At 39.1% G+C, this 22,605-nt stretch overlaps 1 protein-coding gene across 6 annotated transcripts in view; it reads right to left on the bottom strand.

Annotated features, from left to right (window-relative positions):
• LOC121885184 (rab GTPase-activating protein 1) overlaps positions 1 to 20,940 on the bottom strand; it is an 80,271-nt gene extending 59,331 nt beyond the window's left edge. For 2 of the 6 annotated variants that reach the window (XM_042394382.1, XM_042394381.1), the window contains exons 1-6: positions 20,817 to 20,940; positions 7,698 to 7,933; positions 5,879 to 5,908; positions 4,316 to 4,574; positions 3,656 to 3,869; positions 3,350 to 3,524 (exon numbers count right to left, since the gene is read on the bottom strand). In XM_042394382.1, coding sequence (XP_042250316.1) covers positions 3,350 to 3,524; positions 3,656 to 3,869; positions 4,316 to 4,574; positions 5,879 to 5,908; positions 7,698 to 7,850 — 831 coding nt within the window. In that variant the 5' untranslated portion in view covers positions 7,851 to 7,933; positions 20,817 to 20,940. Of the gene's footprint in view, positions 1 to 3,349; positions 3,525 to 3,655; positions 3,870 to 4,315; positions 4,575 to 5,878; positions 5,909 to 7,697; positions 7,934 to 12,733; positions 12,817 to 12,961; positions 13,047 to 20,816 lie in introns of those variants that run through there. The other 4 variants (XM_042394378.1, XM_042394377.1, XM_042394379.1 and 1 more) reach the window with 4 other exon arrangements.
• Positions 20,941 to 22,605: the final 1,665 nt, after the last annotated feature.

The raw sequence follows: 22,605 nt of genomic DNA on the forward strand, positions 1-22,605 counted from the left end.
TGTGAACGGAAGCAGTAATGTTAAGTTAATTTGCTTATTAGAGCGCATTTCCTATAGAAACATCCACTAAAGAGATAATACAGTATACAGTATCACAAGACAAAATACTGGTGTATGTTTTTTGGTACAAACTTCAGCAGCTATTATAGCTGAAATGTTTTGTTTTAGAAGCCAAAAATACCAGCACCAACCAAAGCAATCACTGAGTCATTAGTACTGATCAACGAATCAATCAAACCTCTGCAGATCTGTTATTGCCATTTTGTGAAATCAGGCACTAAAGAGCGTACCTACTGACCCACTACTCTACTGACTGCAGACCCTCTAACCTATTTAGCGGATACGAGTTTTAATCAACATATGGACTCATATTTGACTTTTAATCTGAATTTGGAGACATTTTTCCTAATAACATTGAACAGAAACAACTCACTCATACCAGACTGCAGGGTTCTGCTAAATCTCAAACCCCAAAGAGGAGCAGAGGGAGGGGAGGGGAGGGGAGGAGGGGCACTTAGAGACAGCCAAGTGTGGAAAATTGGGTGGTACTGATTTATTTATTTTCACTAAATGTACTTTTCCACCCACAAGACTCTAGATTTGTGAGCTTTTCATTTAGTCAAGAAAAAAATTATTACTTAACAGACATGTGTGTGTGATAATAAACAGTGCTCTCCCCCCAAATAGAGGCCCACAGCATCGTGGTTTTGGATCATCTCTAAGTCTGGTAAGCAGCAGAGCTTGGGGGTTTAGTGACTGAGAGACGGTGTGGGGAAACTGCTGTTATCAATAAATAACCATGATCATTCGCTTTTTTTCGAGGCCAGAGTACAAAGCAGCTTCTAACCTCTCCTACACAATGCCTTTGTTCTGTTCCCAGTACAGTTGAGGGATGTTAGGGCATCACGGGGGGTTTATTTATTAGGAAACAATTGGTGGACTGGGTGTCAGAGATGGGGATGAGTAGAGTTAGATGTTAGGGACACCCTGTATCTATGAAATGATGACTTTTAAACTGTAAAAGTCTGAACAAAGGAATTGTTGTTCTGTACTCTTCCAATCAACACTCGATCAAAACTGATCCGTTTTGACTGTCTCCAAATGGTCTTTTTATTCTCTGTGTGCGGTGGGAACGAGCTCTATCAGGATGATGTATTGCAAAAGGCTCTGTTCCTGGTCGTTTTATTATGCAAACTCAGGAATACATTTTAAAACATGTCATATAAACTACAGAGGAAATGATTACTGTTTTTACTCTCAGATTTCATATGAAATGAAATTACATATGGAGTTTTGGATTGGGAGTCAGCCTTTATCTAAAAGGCTGAAGCCCTTAAAGATCTGGAACTTGTATCCTGTTATATTGTTTTTACTTTCTGTCCAGGGAATCATATTTCTTTCTTGGCAGCTTTATCTTTATGTGCATACTGACATGAGGCACTGAAACATTTTAACTGATGTCACAGGAACGATCTGTATTCTGTCAATGCCCAATTTATGTTCATCTCTCTAACCACGTGATTTAATTTGTGTTAGGAGCCAGAATCTATAGGTTCTTAACAAGTCTATTGCAGCAACACTGGTTTGAATCAAACAGCACTACAGTAGATATACATCTCTGGATGGGAGCAACAAGTTTATGCACAAAAAAGGGAGGTGTTGGGTATGAGACTTACCAGGGCTCTCTATCACCATCAACACAAGGAGACTGTGAATTGTTAGAAACTAGCCTTGGGGCCTGACTAGGAGGTCTGGCACAAAGGAGACGAAGTAGGATTGTATGTATGAAAAATTCCACAAAATTACTCAGGATCTCCAAAAAAGCATATGATTAGAGAGACGCTGGAAGGACTTGTTGTACAGTAATAGCTTAAATAAAAGAAGGAAATGGATTTGCCTTCAGTTTCTCTTTTTCCAAATTGTGTTTCTGAAATTATGGGTAAAGAATGCTGCAAATGGTCTTTACTATTTGAGTAAATAATTGGGTCACTTGCTTGAGGCAAATGAGACAGCTGAGGCAAACAAGACGGTAAATAGTTTTAATCCAGCTGTGATGGTCTGCCACGAGCTTACTTCAGTACAGATCATGTGGGTAGGCAATCGAAAAATTAATTTTAAAAAAAGGTGAAAATAAGTCAATAAATATGCATCCTTTAGGTACATTTCCAAATAAATAATTAAAAACAGCTTAGTGGATAAATGCAGTGGTTTAAGAGGTTGTTGTTGTTACAGAGCTGTTTATAGTGGATTTGATGTGAGGCATATGACTAGAGCAGATTTTTCCTGAGGAAGGAGGCAACCAATGTGCTGAGTCACTCCAGTCTAATATTTTCAATGAGTGGGGGAGAAAAAAAAGACGCTGTAGATTGGTTTGTTGCTGGGGGTTTGAAAGGAAGAGAGGGGCGGGTGCGAGAGAGGAAGACTGTTGAGGAAGAAGACAGGGAAGAAGGATCAGGAGACAGAGATAACGGTTGCTAAGTAAAGAGGTGAATTACTGTGAGTGTGTGTGTGTATATCCATTAGTGTGTTATGGGGAGCATGTGTGTTAAGGGTGGTATGTCTGGGAAACTGGGTAGTCGGATGATGTGGGACTGGTAAAGTAGCGTCTGTCTCGGGGCTCTTAGTGACATTGAAGGAGAGTGCCTCCATGAAGGAGAAATCAGGTCACTGAACACTGAAGCAGTACTTTAACCCAGTTTCATGAGTGGATTCCCTCTTCTTCTTCTTTTATATTTCTGCTGAACCTACTGTATATAACCATCCTCTCCCCTATACCTTAGCTTGGGGAATTGTTTTTGTGCTTTGTGTTTGCGTGTAGTGCACATGAGCATTGCGGTACAGCTTGCAGTGAATGACATAATCCCTTGGGGACCACTGAGGAAGCTCCCACACTGACACTGTACCCTGTGGGACAGGCTACTGGGAGATCAACAATTTCAGACAAGGTCAACCAAAACACTGACAGCAATAGGAGAGTGTACACATGTGTATGTGTTGCAACATGAGCGGACGAGAAGGAAAAAAGTGTGAAAAAAGAGAGAGGAAAGTGTCATGTGCAACACAGAGCAGAGTGTTTATAAGAGGTGTTCTTGCTCCCCCTTTGGTTCACTTTCTGCATAGCAGTAACTGTTTTTATTTTGTATGTGTGAGTTTGTATGTGTCTTCAGTAAATATCAGTAGTTGTGTGGTGTCAACTGAATGCAAATTTGTTTTCTCATACATGTCTATTTATATGCAAGTCTCTTGTATGTGAGGTTTACATAACCTCATCATGGAGAGGACTGTTGAATGTACTGTATACATTTTTATTAAGTTCAACAAATAAATCAATAAATCATTAAATTCTTACCGCCTCTTGGATTTGGCAGCGGAACACATGGATCCTGAAGATCTCAGCATTGTAGTGGCTTTCCGTGAAGGCAAAGCAGTCGCTTTCTGGTGTGCCATCGTGGCCTCGCACACAGAACAGAATCTTATAGATAGGGTAGTTGGCGATCTCTGTACTGCTGTGGGGGTCCAACAACCTGTTAAAATATCAGGAAAAAAATTTGAATCGCTGCATGATAATATTAGTGTGTGTGTTTGTGTACTGTGTGTATGCAAACATAGGTTACACTGCAGTGTTGGAACTAATGATCCGTATGTTCCAACCTACCTGACAGTGCCCTCAGACACTCCTGGCACAGACAGCGTGACGTCCAGGGGGAGTTGGCACTGCCCTCTGAGGATGCTCATCATACGGAGGGCCTCCACCTCACTGCGGGGGGCGTTGACCGAGGCACACCCCAGATATGTCAGCTGGCTGAAGACGACGCTGTCCTCATCTGGGATGGGACTGCTAGGACTGCCGTCTGATGATGATTCATCTGCTGTAAAGTGGCGAAGGATTAAGAGAGAGAGGAAAAGAAAGGAAAAGAAAAGAAACAAACACATAGGAAAGGGGTTTGATTATTTTATGAGTCTTATTACGATCATATGCTTGTATATCAACATCACTGTCCTCATCAGATATAAGCTGATTTACTTTCTGCAAGGAAGAAGTGAGGTGAAGTAGAAATAGAGGAGAGAATAGGTGGGTAAATGAACAGAACAACAGTTGTGTCAATCACTGAAATGCATGCAATGAATGAATAGAGGGGACAAAGGACAGAAAGGGAATGAGGATCTTGGGAAAACTTGCATTGTTTGATTTAGAAAAACTGGACACTTCTGTGATATTACTCTTAATGTCTTAGAAACATCTATAAAGATGAGCCATTGTCTGAGCTTTGACAGACACCAGAAAAGAGAATAAGACAGACACATCATAGCTCACCTCGATACGACCTCTCATTCAGCTCACTCTCCTGAGCCGTCTGAACTGGGAGTACCATCTCCACTTTGGCCGGGGGTGCGCTTAGAGGGTCAGAGCCTGGCGGTACAGGTGAGGCTGTAGTGGGAAGAAGGCCATGGTCGCCCCCACCGAGGCTGTCCATTCCTGTTTCTGGTCCGAACCCAGTGTCAGCTACCGACGGGTCCATGAGGACATCCTCTAACTCCCTCTGGAGTTGCTGCTCACTTCCATTCCCCACAATCTGATACACAGACACACAGAGGAGTAGGAAAACACACACACACACACAGAAACAGACACACAACCACGCCAAGGAGCAGGGATAAAAGGAAGCATAGAAGGCAACACATTTAGACCCAAACACACATGATAAAACACACAAACATATTTTGTTACAGAAACTTACTGTAGTAATTACCAGAACATATCACAATTAAGCTAATTCTTACTTCAACTGCACTACAATTTTCTCTTTCAGTTTCAAGAAATGTGCAGTGCCTCCACCTTTAACAGTGATCTTGTAATTCATTTCGAGTGATTGCAGTGTGTTTAAGAGGGAAAGATGCCTTTGTTCATCCTAGCAGTCAGAGATATATCCTCATTACATTTCATCCGATATTAGTGATTAATGTGTCAGTCAGTTAAAGTTGTGGAACACCTGTATCAATAAATTAGAAAAGCTATGCCACTACTAACTGTTTATATATGCTTATTTCAAAATGACCAAATATCAAACAAAGGACAAGCTTAAGGCTGGAAAAACCATGAAGTGCCACAAGAGGCAGCAAAGCCCCCCTTTTTCCCTTCTTGATGTGGTAGCAGACTGACGTTAGCGAAGGATTGGAGAGCAGGTTTAAGCTGCAGAGGGCACTGCTGTACAGACCAATAAGGGAAACTAATTACACAAAGAATACAGAATGTAAATTTGTCATCTTTTGTGGTATATCCAGTGTTTATGGTTGAATATTCAGACATAATGTTCCAAGCAGGCTCTCCATGTACAGATAACCTTAAATGGTATATATGCCTTAAAGGTATATGGTAATTTGTTCAATGCTGTTACACTCGAGCAATTATCTAGAGAAGGATGGATACTACAACTTAAGTTTCTATGTCAATACTCCTAGTGGCATATGATGACAAAAGATTATTCTTTAAAGAAACTGTTGTAAAGCAGCTCTCAATTCTATTTTTAGGTTCACACATCTGACATAACTGTGTCATCATGTAGTTATAGTGGCCCTTGTGATTTACAAGTAGTGCTAAGAGCCTGGGCAAGTTTTCAGCTACGACTACAATCCTATATGTGCATATGTCTATCACAACTATCATCAAAACTTAAAATGTTGAAAAGGCTGGCTAGGGCCATCACTCAAAAGCCAGCAAAAATACAGAGAGCACAAATCACAGACAGAATCACCACGGGATCACATCACAGAAAGAGAGAGAGAGAGAGAGAGAAAAAAAAAAGGAAATATTAAAGCAAGAGAGCGATATAGAGAGAAGAGTAGGAGGAAAGCAAAGATAGCGAGAGAAGAGACTGACCTTAAAGCTGACCCCTTCCTCTGAAATCACCTGCATAACAAACAACAAGTTTAGACACACTGACTCCTGTCTGACTGGATGGGCTGACTGGGAGGGAAATGTGCACAAGAGTGTGTTGGCGGAAACCAAATCATGATATCCGGATGACCAAAGTGTAAGTAAATGGAGTGATTTCACCACCACATACTGTGAACAGTAGATGTTTATCAGGTACCGCTTTTCATCCCTCTGACACAAAGCAGTCGGTGGCTACTAGGCTGCACAAAACCGACACCTCAACTCTTTTTACTGTCAAAATAACTGTGAACCTTTAACAGACTACGTACTTATGTAATATGCAAAATCTTACTATCTTATCTCAAACAACATCCGTGCTCTTCTGGTGCCATCTTGTGGTACCTTTACAACAGCACATCCACAAATCCTTCGTTTACAAAGAATCACAGGTACAGTAATGATGATACAAACTAATGGACACGGTATGATCCTGTGAGGCAGTGACTTACGTAAATTCAATGAGAGGAGAGAAGAGGAGAGGAGAGGAGTGGAGAGGAGAGGAGAGGAAGTAACCTGAACCCATTAGGGATACACACAGGATGGTGCCTGGTAGCTAGCTACATTTCTCTCCTCAGAAGGTCTTCATTCTCTTTGTGTAGAGACACACCCTAGTCACAAAACACCATTATTTTCCCTGACAATGAGTTCAAAGCACTTGCAGCTGCATCACCACGCCGTTTGTACACTAATATTTGCTCGGCGACTGCTAACTGAAGCACTGAATTGAACAGCAGATGCCATACTGTATGTTTGACGTGCTGTAGTACGATAGCACATGCTGTATACTAACAGAAGCATTTGATTCACTGCGAACGGGAGAAGTTTTCCCAAAGTTAAGTAGCATTCAACAAACTGGTAACCTGTCTCACACATAAATACACATGATTGTGGATTGTCCACAACATCATACTAACTTAACAATACAGAAAATTTTTGACAGAGCTTTGAGAGATACAATACCAGTCAAAATTTTGGACACACTTTCTCATTCAAGGGAGCCCGTGACAATGTTCTTTCGGTTTATTTAAGGTGACGTACGCATATCAACAAGGATGTACAGACCTCCTTACTACAGGTAGCAAATGAAACAAGACAGATAAAACACACAGGTCTAAGACCAACTATGAGAATGAGGTAGAGAGTGAGAATGTGGGAGAAGCAAAACATGAAATGGTTAGCCTTGTGGTTAGAGTGTGAGAATAACAAATATGTGATCTAAAAAAACAAAATCACATGTTTAAAAAGACAAGCGAAAGGTGACAGGTGAGTGATGAACACAGTAAGTTATAAATGGAGTCTGTATGTACAATTTTAACAAGTTACAATGATGATAAATACTGTGAGTTAAGATGAATTGAACATCAAGATGTTTTGGTAAATCTTGCTGAGGGTCCTGAGGTACACTTCTAAATCAGTTTTAACTCTTCAACCGGACTGCTTATATGACACCATTAGCCCACAGCTGCTTGTTATCCTACTGGTATTTTGAAGATAATTATAGCTTTACAGTTGCTGTTATTTCTTCTTATGTGATCAGAACCAGATTGTGAATATTTCAGTACTGAGCATGCTCACAATATTCATAGTATGAAACATCTTAGGAAAGATTTATGCCCATGAGGCTGTTATCACAGTAAATGTCAAGGCAAGGGGAACAGAGTGATGATACTCAGCACCTCATCTCTAACTTGACTAGTGCAGCTCAGAAGTCTCCCTTCTCTCCCTTATAGGTCCGTCCATACCTACACCCAACCATCCTTACCTTCAGTCCTGTCTTTTCGTCATCACTACCATTATTAGTGGAGGAGGGTGTCTCGTCCCCCAGCCGGGACACAAGGACAAAGTCCTCACTGTTGAGAGTGGACACTGAGTCCGAAGACACGCTAATCTTCCCCACCGAGCCCTTGTCATCCATGGCTGCCGCTGTTAAACTCAGCCACGCTGCTCATGAATGGAAGACGGGAGGAGGAAGTGGTGGGAGATGATGAGCAAAATCACCTAGAAAAAGAAAAAAAGAAAGAAAGAAAAGAAACAGAAAACAGTCATGATGTGATGAAATCCATGAAAAGCATCTTTTAAGGCAACTGGAAATTTGGCTACTTGGAAACTAACCCTCTAAAGAAATGGTGAAACCATTTGTTATCTGATTTTAGAGGTCTTTTGAACATCTTAAGGAAACTGTGTGGTGGCTTTACAAAACCCAGAAAGTGGGAACGTAAGAAATAGAAAAAGCAAAAGAAAGGTTAAGCAAAAAAGCTGGACAAGAGAGTTTGGCTACGATGAAGAAGAAAAGACGCAGGATAGATCAGAGAGAAAGAGAATCTGTGGGTCATTTGGAGAAATTTTATCTATCTCAGCAGAATAAAGGAGAGGTGTTTGCAAAATAGATTGATGCAATGCAAAGCCATGGTGATGCAAGTGTCATTTTGGAAAGAAAACATGCATATGAAAGTGCAGAATTAAGGAACGAGCCAGATTTCTACAACCATCCAGCTATTCCATGTCAGTATTGCCCAATACAAAGATTCAATTGTGGTCCACCAGCACCACATCAGACAAGTACACCAAAAATATATTACCTAGAAGACACAACAAACAATATGATGCTCTGAAAGTGCTCTAAAGGTGCTAATAGCACTGCGTGCACTCTTCAATGCATGACTGTTGTCCCGGGCTGCCATCAAAACCACAAATAACCTAAACTGAGATCCTGTGGGAAACACTGCACAGCATCATCTCATCTCTCGCTCTGCCTTTCAACTCCAGCTTCCTCCGTCAATCCATCATCTGTTCTCTGAAATAGCATTACAGTATGGCAGAAGATACATGCACACAAATGTGACCGAAGCACATATTGTCTACCTGATAAATTAAAGAAATCATACGATTATTTGTGAGGACAGCTCACAGCAGCATAGAACACATTTTACCAATAGCAGCAAAGTCAAAGACAACTTCAATTAACATTTCTTAAACTCAGTTTCTAAGTGTATGTATGACCACGATAGGTAAAAGTAGTTAGAGCTAAGGTAAGAATTAGTTTTACAAGCTTCTTAGAGGAAAATGAGATCATGCAACATCTTTACAGTTGGGGCACGAGGTAACTACTGAAAAAGGGTGGTGCCATTGTAGCCAGCACAGGAAGACATACGCAACAGAAGGTTCTGGCAGAGGTTCAACAAAAGACCAGGACGAGCTATTTCTAGCTGTCTCCCCTCTCAACTCCTTGCTTTTACTCTCTCTCCCTTTTTCCCCCTTTTACTACTCTTTTCTCTTATCTCTCCCCTTCAATCTGCTATTTTTCTCAGCCCTTTTTGCTCCTCACCTATCTTCTCTATGTGTGCCCTCCTCCCTTTTTCTAAAGGCTTCAGTTGCTGTTTCTCCCACTTTGCTCTCTTGTCAAACCTCCACCCTTCCTTTTTGAGGCAGGTCCAACAATGGAAAAGTAATAGGAAAAAAAGGTCTACAGAGGAAAGGTCAAAGCAGTTAATAATGTACATTACTTATGATAACATTGTTATACTGACCTAGAATAAACCTCAATAGCTGTAAGTGACTATCTTTGTGTGACTAGAGGGTTTTACAACATCTTTTGTTGATATTAATGTTATTATTACCACACACAAGCTGAGTAAAAATGAAATCGCAGCTCAAGCTTGTTCCCGTTTTCTTTTCGAAGCAAACTGAGGAAATGAGATACGTTGTTCATCCAAAAGTCCTGTGTGTTGTTTTTCACTTGTATTGCAAAACTGAGGTTAAAAGACAAGAGTCACAGGGTGCAAAGATTTGTTACGGCCACTTACGGTCAAACATACAGATCAAGCAGAAAAACACTGTACCGCTGTAACCTCTGAAACCTGTGTTTAATTATAAGAATCTAATACTACACAGCTCAGCTGATCTTTGCATCAATTATGAGCCATATAACTTAAAGATCGCATTCACAGATGTAGATTGATACATTTGGTCAAGATCTAGGAGTAAAAATATATATCATTGCCATTAATTTCTTGACAAGTAATAAAGTAACTCACTAACTGAACAGTTTTGATGACTGTCATCCTGCATCATCAGCGCTATGTGTTTATTTAACTTTATTAGTAGTAAAGACCTCATGAATAATGACAAACAGACTAAGTAGAAATTATGTTTCACTTACTTTTAAAACAGGTGGAGAACACAAGTCCACTATACCTGTTTATACCTCCTTTTCACTTTCTATTGTATCAAACAATTCCAGCACTCATGTTTATACATGCTACTATGGTCACATATCTGCAATCAAAGATTATGTTAAGGGCTGCTTTGCTTTCTCACCACCAACAAAATGAACCAGTGTCCACCTGGAACCAGAGCGAGACCCACCTTTTCATACTGTCTCAGTGTAGTTGTTTGAGCTGCGGAGTTAACAAACAGAGCTTTCACATCATCATAAAAGTACCCAAGCCAAAGGGGAATCCCACTAAAGTTCATTTGAATTAACCAAACCCTTAAAACAGTTCAAAACAGATTTTAGATTGGAGCTGTGTACAATTAAGATACATATTTCACAAACATATGGGCAAGAAAATATGCTTATCTAAAACTATGTGTGGGTAGGTTTACTGTTTTCTTTGGGAACTTCAGTTTTAGACTAGTAATGACATTAATTGAATGTCAGATTGTGGGGAATGTTTAATTATAGTAACTTTGTCATTAATACTGCAACAGAAACAGACAGAATGTTTTTTTTTAGATCACTTGATCACATGGTCAGGCTTGTAATATAGGCCTAGCTCCATGGCAAATCTCCAATCTTTCCAAAAAAAACTAAATTGAGCAATCCCAACTCATCTAAAAGCACCCATAGTCCACCGGCACAGGTGTTTTCACTACAGTTGCCTGATAAGATCTCTTCTCGAGACCGTGTGGGTGTGGACACACTGTACTTGATTGTCAGCTCTTCCTCCCTCTCCTGATAGTTTTGTTGCCAAAACGTCACCAGCACAGTGCCTTCTACGCTGACTTGTCTCAACGGCTCTGTGTGGCAAGTAAACAAAATGCCATGTGTACCAAAGCCACTGTAAACAATACAGACAAAACATATTTCACATGGCTTGTCCTGACTGAATCCACATGGAAAAGGTACTGTACTGCCTCTGCCAACACTTTAATCTGTGAAAAGATTAAAGTTTCCCACACTATCTCTGCTGCTGTTCAATGTCATACAGTATCGGCCGCCTCATGAGCTGCTTGCCCTCCTTTTAAGCATGATTCCCTGCACTTGACACTATCTGACAAGTGGCATAACAGCACAGCCAAATGGAGCACAGCCACTGTTATTACTTCATAGTTTTTATAGTTTGGTAATATCATGTAACTCCCAGTATAACTCCACCAAACTTCATCCTGACTAGTGGTCTAATCAGCCAGAGGAATTTAAAACACCTGTGTGGCTGTGTGGATCTAGGTTTCATCTTGGGCCCAAGAGCCGCTTAGATGTTTTGTCTAGCAGCTAGGACTGGGCGATAAAACGATCTCAATACGGGATCACAATAAAATGTATGTCGATAACGATAAACTTTGGACATTTTTTTACTCAATATGGTTAGATCTAACAGCCTATCACACAGCAGACATAAACACGACAACAGCCAATCAGTCTGCAGTTTTTGGCTTGCATGTCAAAGTACACGCCCATTTCCTACGGCAGCTGACGAGGCTATGCTATCATTAGCTGGGCTACGACTATCTGGAGTGACCGTCATGTCTAAAGTAACGTTAGCCAAAAAAAAGCTGCTTTGACTGCGAATGCACAACGCTAACTGTGAAGCTAGGCTAAGGTCGAAGCTAGTAAACAAAAGTAGCAATGAAAGGCTAATTACCCACTAACACTAGTGTTGTTTCATAAAGAAAACTAGCAAATCGAATGATAAGTGAACTAAGCACAGAAAATAACGTAGTCAGTAAGATAAATGAAGAGGTTACAGCAGAATATATACTGTATATATATATATAAAAGGTGTAGCATAATGACTTGATTACAATCTTGACCTTTTTACTCAGATTTTTATCTCTAAAACATTTGAGAGATGTAAAACCAGTGCCTAATTAATATTTTTAAAATTTATTTCATCTTACAGTTGAGTGTATGGATGTGCCAGAGTCTTTGTGATCCACTGGTTTACTTTGTTTGTCTTGGTTGTGCCTCTATAAATATTTGAGATGTTTGCTGCCCTGCCAAAAGGAATTTCATGTGATAGTAGTCACAGCTTTTATTTTTATTTACATATATACACTGAACAAAAATATAAATGCAACACTTTTTTTCTCCCATTTTTCATGAGTTGAAATAAGAGATCTAAGACTTTTTCTATACACACAAAAGACTTATTTCTCTCAAATTTTGTTCACAAATGTGTTTGCGACAGGTGTGGCATATCAAGATGCTGATTAAACAGCATGATTATTGCACAGGTGCACGACTGATCACAATAACAGGCCACTCTAAAATAGTAGAACTCTAAAGTAGTTTCATCACACAACACAGTGTTGTGAACAGTGTGACTCATGGAGGTGTTGAGGTTATGGTATGGTCAGGCATAAGCTGCGGACAACAAACACAGGTGCATTTTATTGATGGCGATTTGAATGCACAGAGATACCGTGATGAGATCCTGAGGCCCATTGTCGTGCCATTCATCCACCGTCATCAACTCATGTTGCAGCATGATAATACAAGGCCCCCTGTTGCAAGGATCACTACACAATTCCTGGAAGCTGAAAACATCCCAGTTCTTGCATGGCCTGCATACTCACCAGACATGTCACCCATTGAGCATGTTTGGGATGCTCTGGATCAGCATGTAGGACAGCATGTTCCAATTCCTGCCAATATACAGCAACTTCACACAGCCATTGAAGAGGATTGGACCGACATTCCACAGGCCACAATCAAGAGCCTGATCAACTCTATGCAAAAGAGATGTGTCGCACTGCATGAGGCAAATGGTGGTCACACCAGATACTGGTTTTCTGTGCCCCTACCCAAAAGATGCATCTGTATCCCCAGTCATGTGAAATCCATTGTTCAGTGCATAGTCTTTTTTCAAGATAAAACTGCATATTTTAGAGTGGCCTGTTATTGTGATCAGTCCAATGCACACCTGTGCGATAATCATGCTGTTTAATCAGCATCTTGATATGCCACACCTGTCAGGTGGGTGGAATATCTTGGCAAAGGAGAAGAGCTCACTAACATGGATTTAAACACATTTGTGAACAAAATTTGAGAGAAATAAGTCTTTTGTGTGTATAGAAAAAGTCTTAGATCTTTTATTTTATTGCATTTTTATTTTTATTCAGTGTATTTACAAGGCTAACTAACTTGTATTGTGTTGTTAAGGCAGATAAAGCATGTTTGCAAAGTTAAACGTTTACATTTAAATGTTATTAAATATATTCTTTTATAACAAAATATATTCTAAACCAAACTATGCGCAGTTAAATGTTTATGTTACATTATTCTATTTTTTTATGTTAATATACTTTATTCTAAAGTTTAACTAATGAACCCTCTGGTTTCTTCAGGCTTCAGTCATAATCAGGATACTCTTCAAATTGCAGCATTATCAAATCATATATATAGTGATAAATATCAATATTGATCAATATGGAAAAAATGATCACAATCATGCTTTTTGCCATATCGCCCAGCCCTACTTGCAGCTATCACAAATTTCCTCATACATATAAAATACTAATTATAGGGTACAGTTGATAAATAACAGTAAACTTACAGTACAAATCTAAGAAAAAGAACATCTGACTCAGTTACAATTCAAGAGAGACATCTGCATCACTCCTCAGTCACTTCTTATCTTTGCAGGCTTTTAATCTTGACAAGACTTTGCAGATGTTTACTCCACTTTTGGCTCAAAAGCAACTGCTTTTCCATTTTTAGCACGCTTGTCCTCTGAGTGATTAATCTGGTTCTTTTTTCCTTGGTTTTTGTGCTGACGAAATGTGAGTTTCTACATTTTGTGTGTGGGTCTTTTTGCTTGTCAGTTCTACCACAGTGGCTGTTGCTGATCATGCTAATTACCAAAGTCTTATTGTATAATTTAAATTTTCTACTTTGACAGATGTTGTATACATGTATCAGAGTATGCAGAACGCATCAGAGTGTTTTCAAGAGTGATTTCCACTTCCACAATATAGTATATAATAATAAAAATGTAATTGGAAAATGCAGTGCCTGGGCTGTTCTTTATGTGTTTGATACTACCATGTTCAGACAGTAATGACTAAGCTGCCCTGTGAGCGGACAGAAACACCTGTGCATCTCAGTAAAACACTGTTTAGTTAGAGGAGAAATTAGAAAGTTGCCAATCCATTTTCTGGCCACCACACACCTTTCTTGTCTATCCTTTCACTAGAAAACAATGTAAATGCTGAGATTTCACAACTTGTGATGTTATCTGAGAAAGGTGGTGATTAGCTTCACTAACTCATTCTAGCAAACACTGAAAAAACCCTATCAACCTTTGCAGTGGAGCTTATACACTTTCTTTTTCAGTCTTTTGGGCATACATAAACAGAAGAGAAACTACTGTTTCACACTGGATCACACATACCCTACACACACACACACACACACAAACACACACGCACAAGCAGCTGTATCATAAACACAAATAAGCCCACAAGTACACATCTGCATGCACACACAAACCTCATACTCCATTAACTGGCAGCTCCAACAGTCTTATAATGGTTGCCTTGTCACCCTGCCTTCCTCCCTAGCCTCAGCAACAGTCCTCTCTGCCTGCTCCCGCCAAGCTACACTGTCATTTATCAACCTTTTCAGTGCCTTGGTACACTTCCAACAAGACACACAATCCATTGCCTATCAGACTACTGACTGTTACACCATGTAGATGCTTAAAAGGCTGGAAAATGTCTTAAATTCAAGGACATTTCTGACATTTCATGAGTGAAGTTTCTTGAATTTTAATGAAGTTGCTCTGTTCAAGTCGGTTTTTACACAAAACACAACGGCGCTCGACAACACCAGCTTGTTTAGGAGTACAGGAGACCAGAGCTGTAGACTGTTTCTTCATTCCGTCTCATGATTTGTTGTTTGAAGTCTTGTTTTCTAAATCTCTGATTGTCTTCTGCTTCTTAGCTGTCTTCTGACTAATTACACATTTTCGCTAGTCTAAAAGGAAGATGAATCTACTGTACATGTCAGAGGAGAGAAGGGATTTTAATTAAGAGAATTTTAGTCAGTTTTGAAACGTCATCAAGTTCAACTTAAGACAAAAAGAGAGAATTGTGGGGCGTAAAACTACAGTCAATGTCTGGAAAGTACAAGACGAGTTTGCAAACCCAAATCAATCAAAACTATCTTTAAATTCTATTTCAGTGACATTCGACACAGGAGATTTTTTTTAATATGTAAAGCACATGAGGGTCATGTATTTTACAATATAATATATTATATAGCATGTCAGAAAACAGTGAAAAATGCTGATCACAATATTCCATTGACATATTCAAATTGCTTGTTTTATCTGACCACTAGTCTAAAACTTAAGGATATGACAAAGATAAGCAGGAGAAGCTGCAAAGACTATTATCAAAGTAGTTGTCCATTAATTTTTATGTCAACTAATCGATTAATTGTTTGAGCTCTATTTCATAGTTTCATATCCACATATGATGCCTGATGGCAATAGCTCTTCAAAAGATTGTTTCTCAAAAACAGTGAATGAGTTTAGTATTACAATCTGACTGTTGTGTGTTACAGTGTGATACTGAATGCAAGAAAATATCAGTATTTTTTGTCCATGTCAGCTTTAAAACTGAATAGCATTGATCCAACATAGTTTTTCTGGACAGTGATGTTTTAAATCTATTTGCTTGTCTTTTAAGGAGAGGGGAAAAGCAGGCACATATTTAGTGATACAATGAAATCGGGAACTAAACTGTATTTTTCAGGATTGCAAACCAAGTTGTCTGATGTAGGTTTGTTTGTAGCTTTACCACCTCAGCTGTCACATGAAGTGATACCAGCGGTTAGGTTGATGTAGTCTGGGTGTGCCCTGCAAGATCATGCAGAGTACAGTTTAAATTTAGGGACCAAATCACTGAGAACACTGACCTCCCTTCGCTGTTCATCTCAGCTAAAAACACAAGCACAGTACCTGAATCTGTGAAAAGCATCTATTATGTCAATCCATGAGTAGAAATGTGCACGCTGGAAACCTCCGCCTGACTTTTTTCTTTTTTTTTTTTTCCCTCCCTACCACTCTCCAGCTGAACGGGCTGTTCTGGGCTGCCAGCTGGGCCCTGCGTGCACCTCACGAGGGAGAGGAAGACACAGCCAGACACAGCCAGAGAGCATTCAGGCTTGCAACACAGTCCCTTTCGACTCGCCTCACAGCATTGATTTTAGCCAGGCGGAGATAGCGGGGAGAAAGAGAGAGAGACAGAGAGGAAAAGGGAGAAAGAATGACAGAAAAGGCTTGACCACAACAAGGTGAGGCACAAGGTACGACGCAAAAGAGAAGAGAAAGAAAAAGAATGAAAGAAAAGCTCTGAAGTCGTAAATTATACAAATCGAGGAGACACACACATGCAATCCCTAATTTCCATCTTATTTGTGTTGTGTGAGTGTCTAATATTCACGTCAAATCAGATCCACACAAGAGCTCTGGCTGCTAGTTCACCAGGAATGAAACCCCTGCATGTCTCATACTCAACAACAAAACACTCACATGATTGAGGCAAAAAAAAAAAAAAAAACAACACAGTTATCAGGTAGTGCATGCCTGCCTTCAACTTCTGAAAGTAGAGCAAAGTGGCTGCAACAAACCAACTTCCACTGTGAAATACTGAGCTGCACAATGTGTGAATATACACAGACATTTATTTAGCAGTGGTGTAGTTTATTAAGACAACACTTAGCGAAAGCTTATGAAAGGAACTTGACACCTGTGTGTGTATACACTCCAACTATAAATGTTGTTAAGGGTGTTGCTTTTTTAGAAATTAGAACTGAAAGCAGCATGCTGGTTAAAGGTAGAGAGTAGGTTTATATATATATATCACTCTCACAATACCAAATAACCACAATCATATACATGCTGACATTCTACATTATTAAAAAGTGCAATGTAATCAATGATTTCTTCTCATTTCTACAATTTGGGCTCAAAAACAGTCAACATTTTATTACATATGGTAGGGTTGCCTTCTTTTAAAAAGAATTCAAATTAACCAACAACAGCAGAGTCATGATAGCCTCATTTCTACTCCATGAATTAATTATTCTTTACCATGAACTACTACGACATATTACGAGTTGACTTATACAATTCAAATACATTCACCAGCTATGCCATGTGTTCAACAAGAGGTATGGATGCAGTGTTTGTGATTCATAACACTGGTCTTATCTGAATAATTTGGAGAAAAATGATTAATATTACATACAGGCTATATCAATTATGTGTCTCAGGGTAGTTCATTAATATCATTAAAGCAATCATTGACATTTCTGGTATCAGTTATTCCAATTATGTGTTTCTAAATGAGAATGAGAGAGAGAGAGAGAGAGAGAGAGAGAGAGCTACAATCAGCTACAAAGAAAAGAAGCTTTGATTTCACTTGCAGGAAGTTTGCAACTTTCTGTAAAAGCAGGTAAGTCACAGGGATCGTCAAGTGTCAATGTCCCATTACTGACACAGTAATCTTATCTAACATACAGTACCATGCAGCTACATTCAAGTCTGCTAAATTGACAGCTAACCCTCTGGCTTAAAACAGCCAATTCAGCAGTTTAGGCAAAGAGCTGAATCAGCAAACGGCATACTTAATTCTGAGGTTGTAGAACAGGGTACGAATACCAACAGACACTGTCCAGCGCCACCAAAAATCCAGTATTTCCTTCACACTCTCATTGTTGATGCTTTGAAACTGGGATTTATGTTGAGTCAACATTTATGCTCGGAAGAAATGTTGCAGATGTTACTGAGTGCTACAACAAAATCTTTCAACTCCTGTCTTAGCCATGGAATATATTTTTATTCTTTCAACCCCAAGCAGTCTTCTTTCATCCATAGCAACTGCAAGGAAACACTAATCCATTACAGTTCAAGCAAGCCCACCCTCACCATTCAGTCTCCAGCAGCACCCTAAATGACAGGTGCATATGAGGGGCGTTGTTGGGATTTCAGAGCATTCAGGGCTCAGCCTTAAGCTTAATATAGAGCTATAATAGAAAGGATACAAGCGGATACTTCAAAAGAGAAAATGTGTGGAATCTAAACAGCAAAATGCACCAATTAGATTTTACGTCTTTGACATATTTGCTCCTGGGGCGGGGAATTATATTTATAGCGTACAATTATGGTTCATAAATGTATCAGTCCTATATTTTATGATGGATCATTTGACAGTTGTGATTCTGAAATGTACTGTAATGTAATTTATATTTTTCTTTTGCTTATTTTTACTTTATTTTACATATGACAAACTACAGTTTCTATTCATTGTTAGTACTGATTCATGTTGTTATCTTGATCAGTGTAAATCATCAAATGAACGACAACTTCTAACTCTGTCATAATTCTTCATGCTGAATAACTGAATTATCATCAGAATCCTTGTAGCGAGGTCTGTTTTACTTTTACATTACTTTTGAAGAGGCATGCCTGAAAAAATATTGTGTTACGCACCAGCATAGCATTGACATCAGCACCAATAAGCAGGAAAACGTATCTTCGGCTTAAAAAAAAAACATACTAGGTCATGTCTAATCTATATTTGACCAAGTACTGACCTTTCCCCGCCTCTTTTATGCATGATTGTTGTTAACTCAGCAAGTGTTTGCATACAGACAATATTTCATGTTTTATCTCAGTGTGCGCATGTGTCACCTGCATTACCTGCAACAAGGCTTTACTGTAATACCTGAGTATCAGGAAATAGAACAGGAACAAAGAGCTGAGTCAAGTGAGGTGGCAGTTGGCACATTTGGCTCACAGTTACAACACATATTTTCCACCGCTGGGAACTATTCAAAATCACAAAGACAAAAGCTATCGGTATCAACAATTCTATTTTTGGCAATAGCAATAGTCTAGGGCATTAACCTAACGACAGATAGTCTGCTGCTGCAGCTGCAACTTGTGTCTCATTATCAGTAGAAAGTGAGTGAAACATGGAATAAATCTCTGTACGAATGGATTACTTGCTCAATATATCAGTTTGTCTTGGCATTATTCAAATAATAAATAGATAACAAATGGAATTAGTTTTTCGGGAGTTGGTGCTGTGTGGCACAGAGACGCTGAAACCAGAGTCAAAGAAGGTAGTTTGAAGAAATACGTCATTGAATTTTTACTGGTTCCTTATTCCTGTTGAATGAGCACGATGTTTGCAAAGATATTTAAGCACTGAATTTGAGTAACGAGTGTTTCTGTGACTAACTACGGGAGAGTCAAATGTTTTAATGGTAATCATTCAACATATAAAAAAATGAAGCTCGCTCTGGCAATGCTTCTCAGAAGCCGAATGTCAGGCACCAATATACACTGCCAAAGCACTTCGATCAAAACAATCCGTGATGGTCCCTCCCTTATCACGTGACAATAACAGAGCATGAACTAACAAATAAGGTGGACCAAATATTCAATGTGCCAGAATCCTTCATTAAAGAAAGATTCACATCAAAAATTAAATTCAACCTATAAACATCTGTAGTACAGTTAGTACTAACAGACAATCAATTAACTACAACAGTTTTTAAACAAAGATTTACAAGTTTAACTAGTTAACTAAATTAACTATTTTTTTAAGTTTGCCTTGCTTTTAACAATCCAAGCAAAGAAAGAGCATTAAATGAGTTAAAATGACCTAAACCACACTATAATCATATTGTGCTATCAATGTCATTTTGAGGTGGTTGCCTCATCTATTCTAGTTATATGTTTGACTTTATTACATGGGTGTCAAAATGAACTTATATTCATGTGCAAGAGGTAGTACACAGGAAACAGAATGGTTGACATGATGATCAGTGTATCATGAAGTATCACTGAAGCAATTATGCCACATAAAAATCATAATAAACCAAACTACCAGCCTATACACACTCTGTATGTTGAAGACAAAAACAGAGCACACCCAGCTGTCATTCCGCCCTGTGCTAAAATATTATCAGTGGCAAACAAAACAGGAAAAGCAATATAGAGGAAAATGTTGTGCTGCTTAATAATTTACAGTAGTGACAGCTTGTCCTGCATGGTTATTCTTCGTTAACAGATTGAAATACCGGTAACATACACAGTAATTGGCTTTCAGGTACGCCAGTTAATCTGGATACGAGCATACCTGCTACATGTTACCATGGGGGCCTCGATATACTTCAAACCCCACATCTCTTTAATAGATATATTATCCAATAGTGCACCATTTTTGCTCGATAACGAATCCTAACGAAGCCAGTTCTAGTGTTAACTTATTGCCCCAGTTATCAGCTAGCCCTGACCAACCTGCCCAACGTTAGCTACGATAGCTCAGAAGTCATCGATTCAAAGTCCGACAAAACAACACAGTGACCAATTAACGAAACTATTCCGTGACCATAAAGCAATTAATGCGAAGTGTTATGTAAGGGTGTTCGCAATAATTTGGTGGATAAACCTGTTTGACAGCCTTCGCTGGAGACAGCCTGGATACAGGCCATTACTGTACATAGCTGGCTAGCTAACGACTGCTAGCCACGCTACCCTGGCAGTTACAACCAACAAACAGGTATTTATCTTCATAATTGAAGACAACACCGCGTTTAAATTTGAGAGTGAATGCGTGTGCAAGTGCTAAAATAGCTTACCTTTCTTCCCACGGTTATATTTATTCCAGTGGTGGTTGGCACAACATTGCACTTTCCCAATAGCATCAGCAGCCAACAGCATCCAGCCGAGCTGTAAACACAAGCCCAACCAACCCGCTGACACCGACGTTGCGCATGCGCCTGTCAGTGCCCTTCTCGTCGCCTGTGCAGAGGGATGGGAGGCGTTGGCATTAACTTACCTAATGACAGGATGCTCACACAAGGGTTTTATTGTGTTTTTACCACTTTATTTATAGAAATCGCCACTTACAACTTGTGTTACAAAAATACAATAACATAAAACAATTAGGCATCATAATGGAATAAAGATAACATAAAGGACATGACTTAACTTTCAGCTTGTTGATACAGTCAACATAGTAACAGGGCTAAGGGCCAAAGTAATAATAATGAATAAATAGAGAGAAAAATAACTAACGGAGAAGATAGGCAATAAAATCAGATGTCTTTAAAATCTTGGAAAATCTTAATTAAATTTAATTTAAAATCTTGGAGCATACTAATCATGAAAAGTTCAAATGTTTGGCAAGACCTAACTTGAATTTATGGATGTGAAATTTTCCTAGTAAAATTAATAAATTGACAGTCCATTGAACTCTCTTGTTTTTGTTTTCATAGTAGAGGACATTCACAAAGGTGGTCTGGAGTCCAGGGGCAAGTCCAAATCAAGTCTCAAGTCAATTTAGGCAAGTCCAAGTCGAATAACCCTCTTTTTGCAGGTGAGTTGCAAGCTTTCAGGTCTAAATGCTGAACACCGCATGACATCACATTTGAAAGTTTTTATTTCAAACCTGTGTTAACAGTGTTGAGACCAAGTCCGCTTAAAGAATTAAACCTGATAATTAAATATTCAAGGTGTTTGTGGCTATGTTAGGCTTACATGTTGCTTTATTATGCTCAAAATTTGAGACCTTCATGTTTTTTTTCTTTGAAGTCTCAAGTCAAGTTAAGTCTTCCGGGAGCAAAGCCAAGTATCACAGCACTGAAGTCCAAGTTTCAAGTTCCCTTTTTTGTAATATACAGTAAGTCTGTCTCAGATCTTCAGATGAAAGCTTGACCCTAGAAAGTTGAACTGGGGTAAACTGGGATTGGACTTTTTCAATGTTTCTTCTTTCATTTGCAAGTTATTCTTTTCCTCAGTGAGAACTGTTCCACCTGCTATGATGGTGAATTAATTATAAATATCATACCATTGTTTTTTTTTTCTTTCCTTATTTCCTTCCTCTCTTTTTTTCTTGAAATGTTTCCTCTCTACCTAGTAAACATTAGAAAAGCCATAGCTTCAGCAGTTCAAACTCACGTTGATCAAATGTAAAACCACACTATTCCCACTTGACCTGTTAAAGGCAGCAGTTTGGTGGAGAAGGCAGCCACTTGTTAACAGAGTGTGAGTAGAAAATTGAAGGAGGGCTCTTATTAATCTCTATTAACCACTTCTGAATACACCACTTAACCACAGCAGTCAGCTGAGATAAACACACCTGTGTTTTACTTGATGTGTTGTGGTCATGTTGGCCCTTCCTGTGCAGCTTATCAGGGTTTATTGTTTCAGTATTGGACCAGGTGACATAATATAACACACATTTAGATCCTGTACAGGTGTTAACAGATGTCTGCAGGGTTTTCTAGTGTAATTCTGTCTACAGAGGCCTCTTATTCAATTTCTACTCAGATATTTCCAGTGAGTTTTGGAGATTTAGCACCACCTTGTGCCACATTTATTTACATAACTACAGAAATGGTCTTAGTAACTAAGCAGTTAATCTGT

This window comes from Thunnus maccoyii, chromosome 19 (assembly GCF_910596095.1).
Source record: "Thunnus maccoyii chromosome 19, fThuMac1.1, whole genome shotgun sequence".
NCBI classification, from domain to species: Eukaryota; Metazoa; Chordata; class Actinopteri; order Scombriformes; family Scombridae; genus Thunnus; species Thunnus maccoyii.